The 18,860-nt window shown below is 41.5% G+C and overlaps 3 protein-coding genes across 4 annotated transcripts; 1 reads left to right on the top strand and 2 right to left on the bottom strand.

The window, feature by feature from the left end:
* Positions 1-357: 357 nt before the first annotated feature.
* On the top strand, positions 358-8,001 carry bokb (BCL2 family apoptosis regulator BOK b). Of its 2 annotated transcripts, XM_086203646.1 has the most exons (6): positions 358-695; positions 789-898; positions 1,188-1,509; positions 2,990-3,118; positions 5,904-6,067; positions 6,603-8,001. In XM_086203646.1, the coding sequence occupies exons 3-6, from the start codon at positions 1,287-1,289 to the stop codon at positions 6,726-6,728; spliced, it is 642 nt and encodes a 213-aa protein (XP_086059772.1). In that variant the 5' UTR covers positions 358-695; positions 789-898; positions 1,188-1,286; the 3' UTR covers positions 6,729-8,001. The 2 variants fall into 2 exon arrangements, with proteins under 2 accessions (XP_086059772.1, XP_086059771.1); XM_086203645.1 differs by lacking the exon at positions 789-898 and having other exon boundaries at positions 6,603-8,000.
* Positions 8,002-8,574: 573 nt separating this feature from the next.
* On the bottom strand, positions 8,575-11,895 carry thap4 (THAP domain containing 4). Its single transcript, XM_086203644.1, has 5 exons — positions 11,772-11,895; positions 10,405-10,558; positions 9,796-9,905; positions 9,451-9,554; positions 8,575-9,318 (listed from the first exon to the last, which is right to left on the bottom strand). The coding sequence occupies exons 1-5, from the start codon at positions 11,794-11,796 to the stop codon at positions 9,202-9,204; spliced, it is 510 nt and encodes a 169-aa protein (XP_086059770.1). The 5' UTR covers positions 11,797-11,895; the 3' UTR covers positions 8,575-9,201.
* Positions 11,896-12,221: 326 nt separating this feature from the next.
* Positions 12,222-15,868, bottom strand: agxtb (alanine--glyoxylate and serine--pyruvate aminotransferase b). Its single transcript, XM_086203643.1, has 11 exons — positions 15,552-15,868; positions 14,968-15,160; positions 14,829-14,893; positions 14,627-14,727; positions 14,477-14,547; positions 14,310-14,394; positions 14,106-14,204; positions 13,947-14,016; positions 13,030-13,125; positions 12,776-12,904; positions 12,222-12,371 (listed from the first exon to the last, which is right to left on the bottom strand). The coding sequence occupies exons 1-11, from the start codon at positions 15,825-15,827 to the stop codon at positions 12,264-12,266; spliced, it is 1,293 nt and encodes a 430-aa protein (XP_086059769.1). The 5' UTR covers positions 15,828-15,868; the 3' UTR covers positions 12,222-12,263.
* Positions 15,869-18,860: the final 2,992 nt, after the last annotated feature.

Raw genomic sequence — 18,860 nt, 5'->3', positions numbered from 1 at the left:
CGGATTTAAACTGCCACACTTTTGGCCTCTGGAAGGTACAGTTACATAAACTGAAAGGAGGTCAACTGCGGTGTTACACCTGAACTGGGAAATCCACCTCTTGGTAACGTGATATTTCTATGCGCACAAGTTTAATAAAAAAAAAAAAATCATTAAAAGTGGATTGCTCTAGTGCTGTGGCAGGCTGAATACCTGTGTGAAATTATGAATGAAAAACGTAGATGCAGTTCATTTGTCTCCCTGATGAGGTTGAGCTGATTTAGCGAGTGAGAGGCGGGCTTTTCACCTGTCCAGGGTGAACCCCGCCTCTCGCCCGTTGACGCTGGGATAGGCTCCAGCCCCCCCGCGACCCTTAATGTGTCGGAACAAGCGGACGAGGCGGGCTTTTCACCTTCCTCCGGGCGGCTCCTGTGCTAAAATCTAACGTACCCAATACTCGCCAATGAGAAGGTGGAACAACAGGTAGGCGTCCTGAATCCGCGTCCCTCTCACGGCTTCAAGCTCAGCTTTTCACAGAAACAAGTGGACCGACAAAAGCATGAGCGCTCCTGGAAATAAAGCCTGACCCATAACTTTACCCCGGAGGCTTGATAGTTGCCTTGAACTTTAGTCTGGAGGAGAGAGGAGAGGAGGGCTGGTTGGAGTGAATCCATTATCGGACACGGATATCAGAGGCGAGGACAGCGATGCTGCAGGTAAGCGTTCCTTCACTCACATCAAAATACGTGATCTCTTACTATTTTTACATTTGATATGAAATAAAGAGGGGTCTGTCTCGGTGTTTTCAGACAGATGGTTTCCTGTCAGTCCTTGTTGTTGCGTAATGTAAGAAGTGTAGCAACATCTTGACTTTCCCACCATGTGACTCACAACAATAACGCCTCCAGCATATTCTTATGTAAGTTTCTGCTGTGATTATGATCATGAATGTCCTTATACACCCACAGTCCTTGTGGATAAATAAAACTAAGGATGCTAGTTCGGATGGCAGTGATTGCTCATTTAATTCAAGACAAACTGGAGGTGTGTGTGGGCTGAGCTGGCATTTAAGGGATAATATTTTTTGATATTCAGTTTATGGATGTTATGGTACAAGAGAAAATGGAATTAATCCTGTATTTCCATTAACGTGTAGTTGTTATAATTATAACTACGAATTACCTCATTTATTTTCCTTATCCTTGCAGCTGGCTTAAGTTTGTTCCTGTGGGATAAAGAGAGCAGCACTGAGGCCTAGCTGATCTGAAGAGGTCAGCCTCACTGACACAGATCCCCTGCAGGAGGTCATGGAGGTTTTGCGGAGGTCTTCTGTGTTCGCAGCTGAGGTTCTGGATGTGTTTGATCGATCTTTGACTGAGAAGGAACTGGTGTCCCAGTCCAAAGCCCTCTGCAGAGACTATATCCTGTCCAGACTCAACCAGAACGGGCTAGGGTGGTCCAAATCAGAACTCAACCTCTCGCCATCAAACGCAGCGCTCTCTGAGGTGTCTCTTGTTCTTCTTTGTCTCGGTAAGAAACGAACTGGACATCTCTACATGTCTCTGTTGTGTGATGTGATTATAGCTCATGGACGTCTGCCAGCTATGATTGGCAGACGTCCAGTTTGATTATCATTTAAATCCTAATATTCTTCATCTAGTGTCATATAAGCTCTGTGTATATGAACAGAAACAAACTCTTGTCCAAGGCTGCACAGTCCAGAATCGTACTGTAGCTTCAGAAAGTGCTGATAAAATCTTTTTAATCTGCTGCAGTTTCTCGGAAATCCTCACTTTCTATCGTTTTTACTTAAATGTCTCATTGTTTGAAAATCATTCAAAGGATAAAAAGGTTTCATGATGCAACTGCAACCGTCTTGTTTTTGGTGTCATTTTTGATTGCACTAAACAAAAACTCTAAAGCCTTTGCAGAAAGCTGTAGGTTGAGCGGAGAAAGAACCCAAAAGATTTATTTTTTTTTGGGAGGTGATCTATTTAACAGAACAAAAAAGAGGCAAATTTCCTCCACTGAGGTCGTCTAGGCAGAGGTACTGGCTCTCTCCTGCTCAAGTTCTAGTCGTTTGCAGCCATTGCATGTGGAGCTGATGACGTATTGATGCCGTATAGGCTGTTGGGCAGCAGAGATGAGAAAGATCCCCTGCAAACGTTCATGTTATCAAGATGCTTGCCTGGTTACAGAGCTGACGGGGTGAAGATTAAAATGATATTCTAACGTTGTATGTTTTTGTGGGTTTTAATTTCACCTGTGATTAGTCTTTGGCTGGAATTTCTGTTTGAATAAGTTCCAAACATTGTGAATAAATTGTGTTACCAATATTGATGAAGGTTACATTTTGGACACTTATGTTAAGTGTATTAATTAGTCGCTGCAAATGCTACTGTTTGCCAATTTGACCACAACTGAATCCAAATAACTTCCAGAAATGGTTGTTCAATCCAGCAACACAGCCTGATGGAGACTTGTAACACATTAGAAAACAAATCTTTTATTTAATTTGTTCAGGACAACATTCAGATTCTATATCAGAATCCCAGAAGCAACAATCAACATGTTAACTAAAAGTGTATGAAAGTTTAATTTCATTGTTTCATCGGGCCTCTTTTAATGTCAAGACTTCCAAATCTCTTAAAAAATAAATCAATTTTTTTTAAAAATCTTTGAAGTGTGACTGGAAGCGACTGATTTGATCACTTCTCAGAAAGTTATAAGCTACGCTCTAAGTTCCTTTATGCTAATACCGTGTTTGATTGAGTAGATAAAAAACATTGTTCGCATCGACACTGAAGGTGGTTTCCTGATTTTCTGCTCTGTCGTGTTAAGTTCCCGAGTGAGGGAACAAGCTGATCAAGAAGGAGAGGTACATCTCTTCCCCCAGAGTGGAAATGTCTACTAATAACCCCGAGAGTTTAAATGATTAGTTTTAACTAGGTCAAATGTGTTCTTCCTAACAGACTTCTCTCTGTTCTTTTTGTCTTCCTTCGTTACCTAGGTGACGAGCTGGAGTCTATACAGCCTAGCTTGTACAGGAACGTCGCTCGGCAGCTCAACATTTCTGTTGCCATGGAGCACATGGTGTCGGATGCTTTCATCGGCGTGGCAACGGAAATCATCTCAACAGGTACGCAGCTGTTCTAGACCTCAAGGTGTTGATGATGAGGAGGAGGAGGATGGTGATATCCCAGCTCAGGAAGTGATTAAGATGCCCGGCGTGTCTGATGAGGCCAGTTACTGTGATTAATCAAGCAAATTTGAATGACGAGTGTGTGTGTGTGTGTGTGTGTGTGTGTCTCCATCTAGAACAAGCATGTATTATTCTGATTTGAGCTGCTACACGCTACCGAGTTTAAATATAACCACAATCTTTTCAACCTGTTGTGATCATCTGTCCTAAAGTACTCCAGGTTTTCCTTCACTGAAAACCTATCACAGAGAAACTAGAGTGAACCTTTTAATTCTCCTTACACAGTTTAATTGAGTCATAGTGGTGAAGTCGGACCTCTCGAGTGTGTTCATGTGCAAAAAGTACAATGCGCTTCTCATTTAGATGTTGAAAATGACAGATGGACATTGACGTGTTCACCTGGCACTTGGTGTGTGACCTTGACTCTAAAGTCTTTTTCTCAGTACTTCTTAAATCACCGGTTTTAGTGAAGTAGTGAGTAAAAACACCAAAAAAAGCCACTGCTAATTAGTCAAGTTTAGTATAGTTACTCAAAACAGCTGTTAAGTGAAGTATCTCTACTCCATAACTGTCCAGTCCTGCTTCATCGGTCTCACTTGGAACTATCTGAAACGAATTCCTCAATTGCTCAGTGGAATAGGCTAAAAGTTAGCTTACGAGCATGATACCTTTTAAGAAGCAGTCGTTTTTACGAGCCTGACACTTCAAGCTTGAAGCCTTCCTCGCGTGATCTTTCAAAAACAAACTGCCTCACACGTGCGATGTCACAAAACTTTCTCGACAGTCTCTGATGTTCATCTGAGGAGGTCTGTCACCCCAGACCCACTCTGACCCTAACCTTCACCACTGCACTTCTTTGAGGCACCAGCAATGCACATACCAAGTTTGATGTTAATCAGATTAACGGTTGTGGAGCTAATAGATTTTATTTCCATTTCTATTTAGATGACATGTGCTGAATGAGTCTTGAGAGAATACCGAGACGTTTAAAGAGCTTCTGGTTAAATCCTTGTCCAATCCTTGTGTCGGGAGTGTGGTTTGGACACTAGATCTTGACTTTGTGCTTTTCTTGGACTTGTTTTTTTTTTGTGGTGTTGTCTTGACAACGGTTCTACTTCATATACCATCACAAGAGGCAACAAATATCCAAATAAAGGCCGACTCTGTCCTCTCCCTGAGCCATTGGGTTAGGTTAAATAGTCTGGCTGCAGTGTGAAGATCAGTTCTATTCTGGCTTATTTCCATGACGGATCAAAAACAGGCAGGCATAATGCGATCTTCCTGCCTGTTTTCTGGCTCGACTTGTGCCTCAGTCGACGTCACAAGGCTGCATGTTTCAGAGACGGCGTGGGATTCCTCCTGAAGAATAACAAACTGGTGAACCCGTGCTGCCCCTTCCTTCTGGTGTGGGCGGAGAAAGGGATATAATTAGAAAAAGAAGCATGTAAGCTTGCTTCCACAGATTTTTATCAACAAATTTAGCCCTCAGCCATTCTTTATCAAGGAAGTACATTGTACCAAACGTACAGTATATTCATATATATGTATAGTTCCTATATAGTAGGGAAATTGTTCAGTCCATATCATAGCTGAATATTTGTGGGCCGTCTGTACTGTGGCCTCCACTGGTCTTGCCTCTCTTCCTGCTACCTTATCTGCCTCCTCTCCTCCAGCTTTATCCACGACAATCTCGCCTCTATTCTCAGCACTCTGAGCGGGACGTGACGAGGGTTGACAGCCTCCGTTGGACACTTATCTTGTTTAAGCTGGCCTCCAGCTCTATCCCCTTATAGACCCAGTCAGACACTGCACGGTGGCCTCTCAAGAACAGAGGTGATGATCCAAGCCACTCCAAAGGAGGCTAATACCATTAGTTCCTGCACTGCATCTCTGGCAGTCATTATAACAATCTACGCTGCCTTGGAAACTGTAGATAGAAGTGGCCGGATGCTCTTAATCATCAGACCGGATTGCTTCAAGCTCAGCTCTTCTGTCTTTGATACAAGTTTAAGTAAAAAAAAAAAAGGAAAAAAAGGTTAACAGTTTTTCAGCTTTGAATCTCATGACTATTTTTCAATGCGATAAATGTTTTCCACCTCTCTGCAACAACTTTTTACTTTAGGACTAGCCTGTAATGCAGTCAAATGTCTTGTCAGCTGCACTGACACATTTGTTTAGTTAAACCTGGTATTTACAATTTAGTACAAGGTTCATCTGCTGACCAAGGTGCTTAGTGTCAGGTCACGGAAAATGAAACAGAACTAGCAGATGTTTTAATGGACAGAATAAGAGAGGAACTGTTGCTCCCACTGAGACTTGAATCTCTGCAGTAGGTTGCACCAGCTGCCAGTTCAAACGTAGTCTAGCTTGTGAGGCTCTTTGCTAGCGTGTATCAAAAACAAACAAACAAATGGACACATGGGACAGCTGCAATAAAAACTGTATGAAAGAACAGTGGCCACAGAGATGGAAAATATAAATTTCTGCCCCAATATTTTGGTTAGTTTGGATGTTACCTGGTAATATAAAACCCTGTGTCACGGTGGCGCACCCAGACCAACTCAGATAAAGTATCAAATGTAGAATTTAGTGTGGACCTTACACCCTAAATGAAGGCTAAAAAAAAGTTATGGATGATTTATAGGAATTGCTGGAGCTTTAAAATGTGACTTAATATCCATTAAGACTTATGCATGGGTGGTGTGTGTTTCTCGCGCTGCAGGTATAACATGGGGTAAGGTGGTATCCATGTATGCAGTAGCTGGAGCCCTTGCAGTGGACTGTGTCAGACAAGGGCACCCGAGAACAGTCCATATCTTAGTGGACAGTCTGGGCCAGTTTGTACGCAAGTTCCTGGTGCACTGGCTGAAGAGGCGAGGAGGATGGGTGGGTGACCTCTGCTGTTTATGTAACGTTGTAGGCCCTGGAGCGGCAAAATTACTCTGGAATATTCCCTTCCAGTCAGTATTGACAGTGATGGCTGCTCTATTCCTGGTTAACTTCTACTGGTAGAAATACAGGACAGCAGAAAATATTTTCAGCCATAAATCATGAACAATACAGGCATAAAAAGGATATGTCACGTTTATGCTGCTGTACATCAGAACTCATGATTTATATCTGCTGGTTTGTTTGTGTGTAAACAGAGTTTTAAAAAAAACCTTCAGGACTTTGTCAACTTTGGGGCAAATGCAAAAAAAAAAAAAAAAAACTTCATTTTTTTTTTTATCAGCCTTTGCACTCCACAGGGAGAGCATCTAGTTCATGAATTTCAAGTCCTTTTTTATGGACATGGAGCAGTGAAATTTAGCCGAGGTGCATCTCATTATGTTTCCTCCTATAATATTTGAAAGATATTTTAACAACAACAAAAAAAACAGTATAAATAATCTGAAAAACTTAATTTGCATTTTTATTCCAGGTGGACATCACAAAATGTGTAGTGAAACAGGATCTGACTCCTGAGCACCACTGGCTCAGCTCTGTCATGGAGTCCCTGAAGTACTTTCTTACCACCGTGTACGTCTACGTCATGAAGGAGCAGTGATCCAATGGGTCGACGAAAGGTGGAACTGACATCAGGGCGGTCTGAGCCTGCCAGCAGATATCCGTCTGTTGCTGAATGGCCATCAACAAATGTTTCATCAGCATCATGTTTGTGTCAGACGAGTCGTACGTGATTACCCTTCATCCAAAGAGTAGTCCCAGTGACACATGAGAGCGTTCATGGCGATGGAACAAGTTTGTGCCGCCTCTTCTTCTCTTGCACGTTTTCAAGCTCATTCACCAGTGCGCCAGGTTTTTCCAGTGTTGTAACCACCGTATGATGGCGTACACTCGTGAGATGAATAGGCTGATGCAGAGCGCTCCTGCGCAGCTGGCTCGGTCTGACAGAAAGGAAGTGAGAGGTTTGTGTTCTTACCGTCTAAACGTCATCCTGAAAGGACAGATAGGAGATGGAGAGTCAAAGATCTGAGGTTCCACCAAAGAGCATTCCACCTAACGACTGTACATCATCATAGTGGTTTTTGTCAAATATGATCCAAGCCTTTGTGAATATTAAAAACTTGCTCGCTAATTTTCCACACCATTCACCAAGGTTTGACTGTCAGTGCCCACTTTTGGCCAAAGAACCCGACGACAGTGGAATGTTACGTACTGTGTGTGTGTGTGTGTGTGTGTGTGTGTGTGTGTGTGTGTGTGTGTGTGTGCAGATTTTGATGGCGTTTGGTTCACTTTTTATTCTGTAAATAGTTTATTTATGATTTTATTTTGTAAGAATTGAAGCCACTGCAGTATACAGAGCCCCTCAGAATGATTGTGTGATGATTCCCGTTGTCATCGTCAGTGTTAACTTTTGAATGTGAGTCTGAATTTTTTTTGTTTTTCTTTTTTAAATCCACAATAAATGACAAAATCAGAACTATGGACTCATGCTAAATGTTGATTTCATTCGCTTTTTTGTGAGTGAAAATGGGTGAGAAACTGGAATTGCACTTAATTATTTCCTAATGTGCAAGGAAGTTTACCACTACTTGTGTTGTCTGAAAATACAAAAAATGGTCCTCATAGCTTCCATCCTCCTTAATATGTAAATGAAATCCGTCACAGCCAAATTAATAAGGATGCAGCGATTATTTGAAATGATCTGAACACTCAGCTGTGTCAATAACAGCACTGGATGTTTCGTAAAAGTAAAAGAAAACCTTTCAGCAGCATCAGTGTTCACTTCTACTGGGTCTGTTCAAGAGGCGCTGTTTGGAGCCCGTAAACGCTGATGCTGTTTATTTCATCCAGAGTAAAACACTATCTCTCTATTGATGCCTTTTTTTTTTTTCTACCTTGGAAAAAAAAAAATTGTCCATTTTTTTCTGGTCCAGACTGGAATATCTCAGATTTCTGACTATGAACGGACATCCTCAGAATTGATTTCTTTACTCTAGCGCCACCCGACGGCTGACATTTACCATTGTAAGTGTCTGTTGTACAAGTTTCAGCCTGGCATTTAATGTATTTGCTGCTGCATCTCTGACTGCTGATAGTTTGAGTCAAGTCAGCCCAGAGGAAAAGGGTAGATTTGATGAAATAAAAACAAACTTCTGTCAAGAAAGATGCTCGGTAGTGGGGTGCCGCTGGGGGGGAGGATGACTTGAGGCTGTTTGTGAGGGTGTTACTAAATGCCACTGTCAGAGATTTGGATGTTGTCAAATGTCTGCAGCTGGTTGTCTCACATAGAAGAGCTTTTACCTGCGTTATTAATCTCATGAATGTTTTTTTTTTTCTATAAATGTTCATGTGATCTTTCTTGAGGAAATAATGAAAATGGTAGTTTGTGTGTCATCTGCTGACAAACTGACTGAACCGAACCAGTTAAGCTACGAACCCAAGGATGGCATAGTAGAGAATTTAATCAATCAAAAGGCCTGAAAATGCATTGAATCATAAATGACAGGGGTCTTCATACACAAGGAAGACTTTGATAGCAATTCAGGAAAAAAAACACTGAATCCACAAGGAGAGAAACAGTTGACAGGCAAATGTAAAGGAAAACAACACAAAGTACACTGGTACATCTTGAGACAAATATCATAAACTCTGTAAATCTCTGTATTTATTGACCTACAGCCCTCACTATCCCTGAGAACAAACCCCGCTGTCAAAAGTGAACACAAATGGACAGCAAAATCTTTTCCTTTGAAATCCTAATCCACAGTTATTGCACATTATTGTGTCAGTTTAGCTTTCTCATCTCTACAGCGAACAGATTTAATATCTGGACAATAAATAACACAGTTCAAGCATTTCTTCATGTTGTAGCACCTGATCATGTCTGCAGTTTGCTATGATATATTTATACATGTACTACTAACACTACTCAGTACATTACAGTAACACTACTCATTAGGCAGGTATCGGTATCCTTTAAGTTCATGCAGCTACAACTATGCCTAAACTACCGTAGATTTGATGAATGCAGAACATCGATCATTCACGTCTGAGACGCCTGCCATCCTGCTGGGTCAACATGATCGACTGTATGTGATGTGCAAGTGCTGCATCAGTGGCTGGTTATCTGTTGCCATGGAAACAGTCTGCTCCAGCCTCCCATCTGGTTTGAGTTGGAACACTCTGGAAATCTGAAAGAGTTAAATGAGGACACAATCACGCTGCGGACGAAAGATCTGTTCATCCCTTGTGGCAATAATATAATCTATAATATAAAATAATAGAATAAATAATTATTCAGGATCAGAGAGTCACGCTTGTACCTGCTGGACATGCGGTTCTTTAGCAAAAGAGGTTCTGGCAAGAGTTTGGCTCTGCAGGTTCAGTTGGTGGTCTGAGAGCTCACCCTCCTCAATCTCCACCAGACCTGCACGAGAACACAAGAACCACATGTTCACTTGAGGTGGAGAACAGCTAACCACCACATATTCTTGTCTGCATTCATAATTTTCCTTTTCTGCTGGTTTACGAGGGTTTTACTTTCAGAAAATGGTCTTAAAATTTAATTTGAAATCATCTTTGAAATGTCCTAAAAGAAATAATACAGAAATTCAAAGACGAGCTGATAATAAAACGACATTAAATCATGTTATAAGTGAATGGACAACCCGAGTTCTGTGCAATGATAAAAGCCACTCTGTCGGTTCCCGGCTGCATTCGAATGAAGCCACATTCCCTGTGCAGAGGCCTCTTAGACTCAGCGTGGAAGGCATTGAACCTGCGAGCACAGAGATGAGATGGCTGACAAGCTTTCATTTTCAACGGACGACACTTCCTGCAAACATGCTAGTTCTGTACTTTCTCACCAAAATACATTCGGTGCATCCTTGGAGTCCAGAAAGGGTATTGGTTGTGTTTCTTAATGCATATTGCTGCATTTCTTGGAAACAACAGCCAATTTTAGATGATTGAAATAGTGTGAAACCACTAACAGTTTTGTGTGTGTGTGTATTACTTCTGCTGTCTGCAGATGTGTGTGTGAGCAAAACAAACTCTCACAGAAAAGCAATAAGATGACCACATAGATTAGATTCAAGGAACCATTTTCAAATACGTGTAAAGTCTCATGCTGTGATTAAAAAGTAAACTTCCTATTTCTCAGTGTTCAGGATCAAACTGATAGAAAGTCTTCCAACAATGTGGCTCATCATCTGTCAATCATCTCGTGGGAAAATAGGAACCTGGTTCAAAAATATCAAAACGATCCTTTAACCTACATGAAGTTGATGACCGGCTGTCCAACATGAGTGAAGTGCAGGGTCTCTGAGTAGTGGAAGGGTTTGATGGTGGGAAAGGTGCCCTCCCCAGGCTCGTCACTCACCCAGGTACCCAGGAGCCACTCTAGAGGGGTAAGGGCTGGGTTCAACGCCACTGCCGGTAAGACACGCAAAACACTCAATACCATAAGGAGAGCATAAGAGAACTTGAATAATAAAAAGAAAAAAATTGGACATCATCTGATCTTTTGAAGGTCAAATATATTGTGAAGGAATTAACCATTGTAGACTTCTCATCTAAGGCGAAGTCTACCCATAAATAAGGAGTATTTCAGGAACTTTGAGGCAAAGGTGAGTCATTTTAAACAGAAGGCAATGACTTGAGGGGTTGTTTTTAAATGTTTATCAAGTGTTTAATTTTTTTAAAGAAATGTAATTGGAAGGTTACTGGCTCCTCCAGAGGCTGCAACGAAGCCTTTACCAGTGTGTGAATATGTTGAGTGTGTTGTAAAGCCCTTTGAGTGGTGGCTAGACTAAAATACTAAAGAACTAAAATAAACCCTACGTTAAGTGTGTATGAATACACCAAGAATCATATTTCAATTTAACGATTAAAATCAGTCAGTTTATTTTCAGTACACCATGTGAGGCAAATATAGTTGATGTGAAATCTGCACATTAACGAATTGCTACGAATTGATTCATTTCAACCTACAGTGTCAACACTAAGTCCAACAAGTAAAATTAAATTTTTCTGAATAAAATAGAAACAAACATTGCCGACTCAACAGGCAGGGATCAATGCTCCCTTTAAGTCGTCTTATCTGCGTTTACATTCTTTATAAATATTACAGCTGTGGCAGCAATGCGCTTCTACACCGGTAGGTGGCGGTGAAGACGCAGACGGAGAAGACAACACAAGAAGAAGAATGTTTGTCTGCGCTGCATGGAGGTGACTTATAACACACTTTACTCCGGCAGAAATCAAAACTCCACACTAAACCGAGACAGAAACACACCGAAGATGAACACAAAGGACTTGTTACGGTCACATTAGCTCAATATCAGCCGTTTATTTGACGTTCTCCAGGGCCTTTAGCGTTCAAAGGTACTTTAAATATCAGTTGGTTGCTAAATTATACCCCGAGAAGAGTCAACGGCGGAACTGAGTAAGATTTAAAAGGGCATGAAAGACACATTTAGCCAGCTTTGTGTCCTCATGGAATATTTTTTTTCTTAAAAGATATATCGCCATAACCCGGAGTAACAGTTACCAAGCAGCACATAGAGCATGTCAAGCCAAAAATCATTTACTACTTAAAAACAGTTTGTTTCTTGGGATTAATTGCAATGAACCGCCGTCCTACCTGCGTCCTTTTCGGTACACGCCATTAATACAGCGAAATGTAGTCACAAGCGAGTGTCAAACAAATCGCAAGTAAATTGAATAATGACACTGCGACAGTTGATCCAGTGGCGTAGCAACTAGCGACGCCCATTACAAGAAGGAATCCTGGGAAATGTAGTTGAGGCAAAATGTGTTACAGAAACCGTTATGTATGAATCCATTATTTCTGAACTAATTTACTTCTTTTATGACACAACGAGACAGAAGACAGTTTATTGATACACTCAGTGCACTCAGCGTGGACCATGTGACAATATACATCTGCATCTTAAACTCAAAATTAGCAACTTAAACAAGGAAAGAAACATAATCTGTTTTGTAAGTCTTCACAGTTGAAAGTACCACCGATCCATCGTTTTAATTCTTAAAAAAATGTACACACTTTTCAAAATGTCCTGCATGAGGTGAAACTACATGTTTACTTTCCATTCCTTGAACGGATTCTGATGCTTTAAGCCTTGCTTTTCTTGCAGTTCTTCAGAGCATCTGCCAAAGCGTGCAATGCCATGTCAGCATTGGTCTTCTCGCAGTTGTATCCCATCAGTCCGATACGCATCACCTAATGAAAAGAGGGGGTACATCAGAATATTATCTGAAACTGGCTCTGCAGTGACTCAGCAAGATGATTCACACCAAAGTGATGAAATGGATAACTGTTTACACTCATTTACAGTGAAATACTATCTCAGGTGTCAGAAAAAACAACTCTAAAGATAAAATATTTCACTGTAAAAATAAATAAATTAAAAGTTCAATCTTTGTTCCTAATGGAACTACATCAATGTACACACTTTCTCATGGAGAAAGGGAGATTGGAAAATAGCGACTGATGAATGACCCTTTAAAAAGAACACCCACAAAGACTAGTGCTCCTCTCGAAACATGACCTACTACGGATTATAACCACAGTGTTAAATCAGATTTGTCCACCATGTTGGACAGTAGCAGCCAGTAGCAGCTCACCAGGCCCATGGAGGGGCCGAGGCCCCCAGTCATCTCCATCTGGTGGTGTTTCATGATATAGGCTAGCATCTCCCTCCAGTTGTAGCCCTCAGGAATGGCGATAGTGGTAACCGAGGGAAGCCTCAAATCCTGCAGCACCATGAAATAATAGTCCCTTAAATGTAACATATCTACAACGTATGGTATCATATGACTGCGTCATGTTTATGTTTATGTTTTTTTTAAATAAACAAATTTCTTCTTGTATTCCTCACCCTGTCAGGGATGAAGAGCTTGACACCGAGGTCCTCCAGTCCTCTGTAGAGGTAGGCTGCCACCTCCTTGTGCTTCCTCCAGGATTCCTCCAGCCCCTAGAGGGAGACAAAGATTCACAGTGTCCCAGGCAAAGCAAGTTAACAATACATTTAAACTGAGTGACGAGCATCAGGACAAGGTGTCAAAATAATTCACACTTAAAATCCGTCATTAGAGTAAAAATAAACAGCTACAGAGGTACTTTTGTGCATGTACTTAAAAATGCCAACTTGTAAATGGTCTCTGTCACCTCTGAGGTTTATCAGTGGTAAAAGGTCTGTATTTTACATATACAGTAGTTGCCACCAGGGACTTGCATCATTAAAATAAGTTCAGAAAAAAATTAAGTACTTCTAGATCAGGGCTGCTCAAAGTGGGTCCTGGGGGCCAGTATGGTTTGATTTGCCAGATGTAAAAGGAGGGAAACACACACACACACACACACACACACACACACACACTTTTATAATAAAAATCACTTTTTTAAATTTGATATCAGGTAAAATGCTCTTTAAATACGTATAATCCCAAATAATGACTTATGTTTCATTATTTAAACAGGCAGCAGAGTGACACTTTGCACAGCACATACTATAAGTGCAATTGAAGAAATGGAATAATACAGAGTCAGAAGTGCTCAGACAAAAAGCCTTTTAACAACGTGATACTGCATGTGATTGCTTTTGGCCCACAGCCTGTCGTTTAGAGCTTTGACCCTCTGAAGGAAAATATTAGGGTGCTCCTGTTCTAGATTGTTCCAAAGGTGACAAATAAGTCTGACAGTTGTTTTGTGTCATTTCTGAATAGAACTAATAGTAGTGAGAAAATCATTAAAACAACCTCAGAAGTAGAGGAAAAGGTTGTGAGTTTGTTTTACCTTCTCTGCAAGAATCGCTAGACTCTCTCTCAAGGCGAAAAACCCCGACACGGGGCCAGTGTGGTGATATCTAAAACCAGAACCGCACTTGAGTAAATATACTTGAGTACACTATGTGTACTTTAACTTGTACTTGCATGATTGTGGGAGTTAACTTACAATCTGGCTGGTTGACCATCACAACCCCAGTAGTTGGACAAATGTGTCATATCAAAGAGGTAGGAGACTGGTTTTGTTTTCCTGTTGAACATCTTGTGGCTGTGTGAGGTAAAACACACACACACACACACAAAGAGAGTGTTCAGTGTTATGATCTGTTTTTGTTACTGCTTTTTATGAAATTTTAGGACTCCCAGTTCTCACCAGGCTCTGTCATTAAAAGAGATGGGTGCTGTGCCCGGAGGAGCGTTCAGGGCCTTCTGAGAACCAGTGTACAGGATGTCAATGTCTGCCAGCATGAAAGGAAGCCGGTTATATTTCACAGGAACACACAGTAGCCTGAATCATTTATTTTCCCATCAATAACTTACTTTGTTTGTCCATAAAAATTGGCGCCGCCCCAAGTGATGCAACTGTGTCGACCAGGAAGAGACAGTTGTGTCTAGCAGGATGTGAGAGGGGAATAATTAGACCTCCTGCCCTGGAATAGGTGTTAGGCTATGAAAGAGTGGGAGGCTCACTTTCTGCAGATGTCCCCAATGCCGTCAACTGGGTGACAGAGGCCAGCAGAGGACTCTCCATGTGTGAGGAACAACAAGACAGGCTTGTGTTTTTCTACAGCCTGCAAACATGAGAGTCAGTTAAATATTGGCCAAATGGTCAGAGACAAAAAGTCACAAACAAGTCTTAATTATGGGGATGCAACACAGACATGTTTGATACCTCTTCAATTTCCTTATTGCTGAAATACCCTCCGGGTGCCTTCACCAGTCTATGTACATTGGCGCCTGATGGTAGAAAACATTCTTGATTAGAAAGACAAGTACAAACCGCTGTGCGTAAAACGTGCGTAAATACACACCCATCCTTTCTGCTATTTCTGCAACTCGCTCTCCCCAGATCCCGTTGATGGCGATGAGCACGCTCTCTCCGGGCTCCACCGTGTTAAATACAGCACACTCCATAGCTGCGTGTCCGGAACCGCTCATCGATATGGTCATGTTATTCTCTGTCTGGAAGGCGTACTGGATCCCCCGCTTAATGTCGTTCATGATCTATCACACATATTTAGTGGTCAAGTATTTATAAGTAGTATTTAGTGGAGCCAACCCTGCAATAACTCAGAAATGTTTACCTTTATTTTTTTGAAATCCCCTGTCTTTGCTGTATTTATACATATTAAAAATGGCGATCAGACTGAGGTTGAATTTAGTTTTATGAAACCAATATTCATAATATGAAAATGTATCCTATAAAAGGATTATACCATCACAAGTAAATTATTAAACGTAATTCCAGTATATCTGAGGTAGTGAGTGTATATTACAAGTTTTTAAAAAAAGCACAAGTTCAACTTCAACTTCTGCAACTCCAAACTGCTCACTAGCATGTAGTTGCTTCTACTTTCAAGTAACTTCAGTAAGTGAATCCTAGCCGCTGCTTTACCTCATACATTTCTGGGTGCAGGTGACCAATTATAGGCTTGGACCCCGCAGCTAAGATACGCGGAGGAACGTTCGAGGGTCCAGGTCCGAACAGGTAACGCAGAGGCGCTTCGAGCGGCCGCAGCATGCAAGCAGGAGGTGGGATGTGGACAGAGGACATGGAGCGATCCAGACGCTGCAGCAGGGGCGCACTCCTCCAGGCCAGGGGACCGTCGAGGGCCGCAGCTGCCTGCTGGGCGAGCAGCGCACTCCGGCTGAACAAAGCCCGCTGCATCATGGCTGGCTGATGTCCTGGGAAGCACCGCCGACTGACTGAGCCCGAGTGTCAGATTTGAGTGAAGATTTAAAACAAACAAGTCTTTGACCTTTTGACCAGGGGGCGGTGTGCGTCATTTGACTGAAGGGTTGGCAGTGAAGGGCACAACAGTACATCAAACTACTATTTGTATAGACAATTAGTGTTTGGACTAATCTATCAATATTTTAGCCATTTAATACCTAAATAGCATCAACTCATCATTATTTTAAAAGAAATTACCAAATTCTCCCTGATAGGTTTCTCAACGCATTATTTCTGTTTATAACTGAGAAAATATATCCTGCTCCTACAGAAGACTAATCTTGGCAAGAAAAACAGCCAGCAATGTGTTTAACATCAAATCATAGTCAAAAAGCTTTATGCTTCAAAAAAGAGGTGTGTATTTTTGCCACTGTCTTTCACCTCATTACTTTCATTGTACTTTTGACCCAACAGGACTTTTCTCTGTGAGTCATTTCTGTCCCAAAGTGGACGGGACTTGATTTCCAGTGGCACAGTGAGGACATGCACTTGTCAGCTCAGAACTGGTTCAGGTTAGTTTGTAGGTGTTTAGTTGTTCTAGTTGTTCAAAGCAGCATTGGCTTTGCAGAGAGGAGTCTCCTCTCCAAGAGCCAATCTGCTCCCTCAGACCAAGAAGGGGGGCAGGCAAACACACACATGCACGCACACACACATACGCACTAACCCAACCCAACCCAGATATACATACACACACATATCACAACAACCAATGGACACTGCAGAGGATGGGGCAGTCATAGTGTAGAGGGCAAGAGCAGCATTCATGTTAGATAATTTCAATACTAAGTTCATTCAACTCACTTTTTTTTTTTTCAATATCAAGCACGTTTGGGAGATAGAATAATCCAGCTGAGACAGGCTGAGATGTCTCACATTTCATAACATGATGGGAACGCTTGCACACATTGTTTGATTTATTCTACTGAGTTTGTTCTGACTGAGTTTGTCAGTCAGAATCCAAAAAGCATTAACTCTTCATTTCTCCAAGATCTTGCAACACATGACCTTGTTCTGATGTTTTTTACATGAATAAGTGACACCACAAAACTAACATTATACTGCACTTGGACTTTGTGGCCCCCCACCCCACACCCCCTTTAGATGAGCCGTTATCTAAATATGTCCTAAGTTAGTCTGGACTGATTTACATCTGTTGTTTCATTGCACAAGAGATTGGATCGCTAGATTCAGTTGAAGTGCCAAGTGTTTACAGAGCTGAAATACTCCAAATGACAACATTGTAGTGAGAAAGAAACACACACGTTGTGATGTTATTGTTTTACTTGTAACTAAGATAAAATTACATTAAAAAAAATTGCGACATCTAAAAATTTGAGCTGAGTTTCCGTCGAGTTTTTTTTCGGCAGTATTTTTTCAGTTTTTAATTCAAATCATTTTAAACGTCACTTTGCTTTTTTGTGAATGTGAATGAGAAGTTGTTAAGTGGAAAGTGGAAGAAATAGTTATTTCCTTTTGGATTTGATGATTTTTCAGAGTGTAAAAAGTCATTATGACCCTAAATACCTGCAAATTATTTACGTCTAAATTGACTGTGATAGAAATATTCTGCCCACAATCCAGAAATTTTTTTTTCTGTGGTTACTGAAACAAGTTTAGTATTTATCATAACGTAACTTATCAGACTGCCGTATTTCTTTAAAACTGTTATGTCAGAGGTAACAGGATAAAGTGCCCCTGCTCTGAGTCTTGGTAAATAATTACACCTCTGGTAAATAAAAGGGACTCAGCATTACCATTTCACCGGCCTTTGCTCTGGACAGAAAACTGAAAATCTGCCCAAACAGAGCAGAAGGAGGAGCTGGGCAGGGACCGGGTGGGGGGGTGGGGGGGGGGCAACATGTACAAGTTCATCCACAGGGGGGCGGCATCAGCAGCTGGGAAATCCAACTTCATGTTGTTTTAGTGAGTTATTGATATTTCTAATGTGAAGGGTGGCACTGAAATGGTTTCAGCCACAAAACAGGATGAAGTTCATACAGTGTCCCATCAGCTGGGCCCACGAGGGAGATCTGATCCCACGTCAGTCCTGTTACAGACTTATTGATTCAGTTAAGGTTACAGATGGAACTCTGATCTGAGTGAGCGAAACAACTTAGAAACAGGATTTCTGCTTCAAGATGGAAGCAGTTCTGGTCGCGGGGGGTCTACCATAGGCAGGAGGGAAGCATGAGCTGCTGTAGGACCGTCATCTGGACTGGATGAAGCTTCTCAATAGGACAGAGAAGAGGAGATGTTACACTAAAAAGAGGAAAAACACAGGATGTAACACAAGTTCTGTCTTTTCAAACAGGAAAAGAACAGACACTAGCAGATGCCTGACTTTAATTTGTTCCAGCTGATGAATTAACAAGGGTGCAAGTCTGTCAGAGTGACCTTGACCTTTGACCATCAACATTTTTTCCATTCCTCCTTGAGTCCCTATGGACATTTGTGGCATATTTTTTAAAAAATCCCTCGAGGGGTTCTTGAGATATCACACTGAGAAGAAGTTGACTTGGATGGAAAACCTGAAACATATTGCCTCCAAGTTCAGGGTCAAAATAATCAGAAACGTTTATGAACTGGAAAATTAATACTCAGTAGACTTGAAACTCAAACATGCTCCCACATGCTCTCTCAAACAACTCCCTATCTGACCAGCAAAGAGGTGAAAGGATCAGAATCAGCTGTGGGTTGACTGAATACACACAAGGGGAGACAAATGTCTTCCAAACAAGGCAAAGTGGATGTAAGTGGAAGTAACGGGGTGATATGACCCCATACGCTGAAAACAGAAGTTGCCATGAAGATCTGAACTTCAACTTTATTTCTCCAAGTCTCAACAGGACAAAGGCCTCTGCTACCCTATTAAGCCTCCATCACAGCAGCCATTTTGGATCGAGGTAGTGGGTGACCACAGGCGTTGCTAGTCATATTAAAGCGATACGTAAAAAATGTATACACGGAGAA

Source organism: Aulostomus chinensis, chromosome 5 (genome assembly GCF_037954235.1).
Source record: "Aulostomus chinensis isolate RoL2024-O1b breed Wild chromosome 5, RoL_Achi_v1.0, whole genome shotgun sequence".
Lineage (NCBI taxonomy): Eukaryota > Metazoa > Chordata > Actinopteri > Syngnathiformes > Aulostomidae > Aulostomus > Aulostomus chinensis.
This window is presented reverse-complemented; position numbering and strand designations above follow the sequence as displayed.

Coding starts and splice junctions, on each gene's coding strand:
- bokb (XM_086203646.1), top strand. CDS start 1,287: ATGGAGGTTTTGCGGAGGTCTTCTGTGTTCGCAGCTGAGGTTCTGGAT. Junction 1,510..2,989: donor TCTTGTTCTTCTTTGTCTCG/GTAAGAAACGAA, acceptor TTCGTTACCTAG/GTGACGAGCTGGAGTCTATA. Junction 6,068..6,602: donor TGAAGAGGCGAGGAGGATGG/GTGGGTGACCTC, acceptor TTTTTATTCCAG/GTGGACATCACAAAATGTGT.
- thap4 (XM_086203644.1), bottom strand. CDS start 11,796: ATGGCGTGTACCGAAAAGGACGCAG. Junction 9,906..10,404: donor CAGCCGGTCATCAACTTCAT/GTAGGTTAAAGG, acceptor CTGTGCTCGCAG/GTTCAATGCCTTCCACGCTG. Junction 9,319..9,450: donor AAGAACCGCATGTCCAGCAG/GTACAAGCGTGA, acceptor TAACTCTTTCAG/ATTTCCAGAGTGTTCCAACT.
- agxtb (XM_086203643.1), bottom strand. CDS start 15,827: ATGATGCAGCGGGCTTTGTTCAGCCGGAGTGCGCTGCTCGCCCAGCAG. Junction 14,894..14,967: donor AGAAATAGCAGAAAGGATGG/GTGTGTATTTAC, acceptor TTCTACCATCAG/GCGCCAATGTACATAGACTG. Junction 12,372..12,775: donor TCGGCCCCTCCATGGGCCTG/GTGAGCTGCTAC, acceptor TCTTTTCATTAG/GTGATGCGTATCGGACTGAT.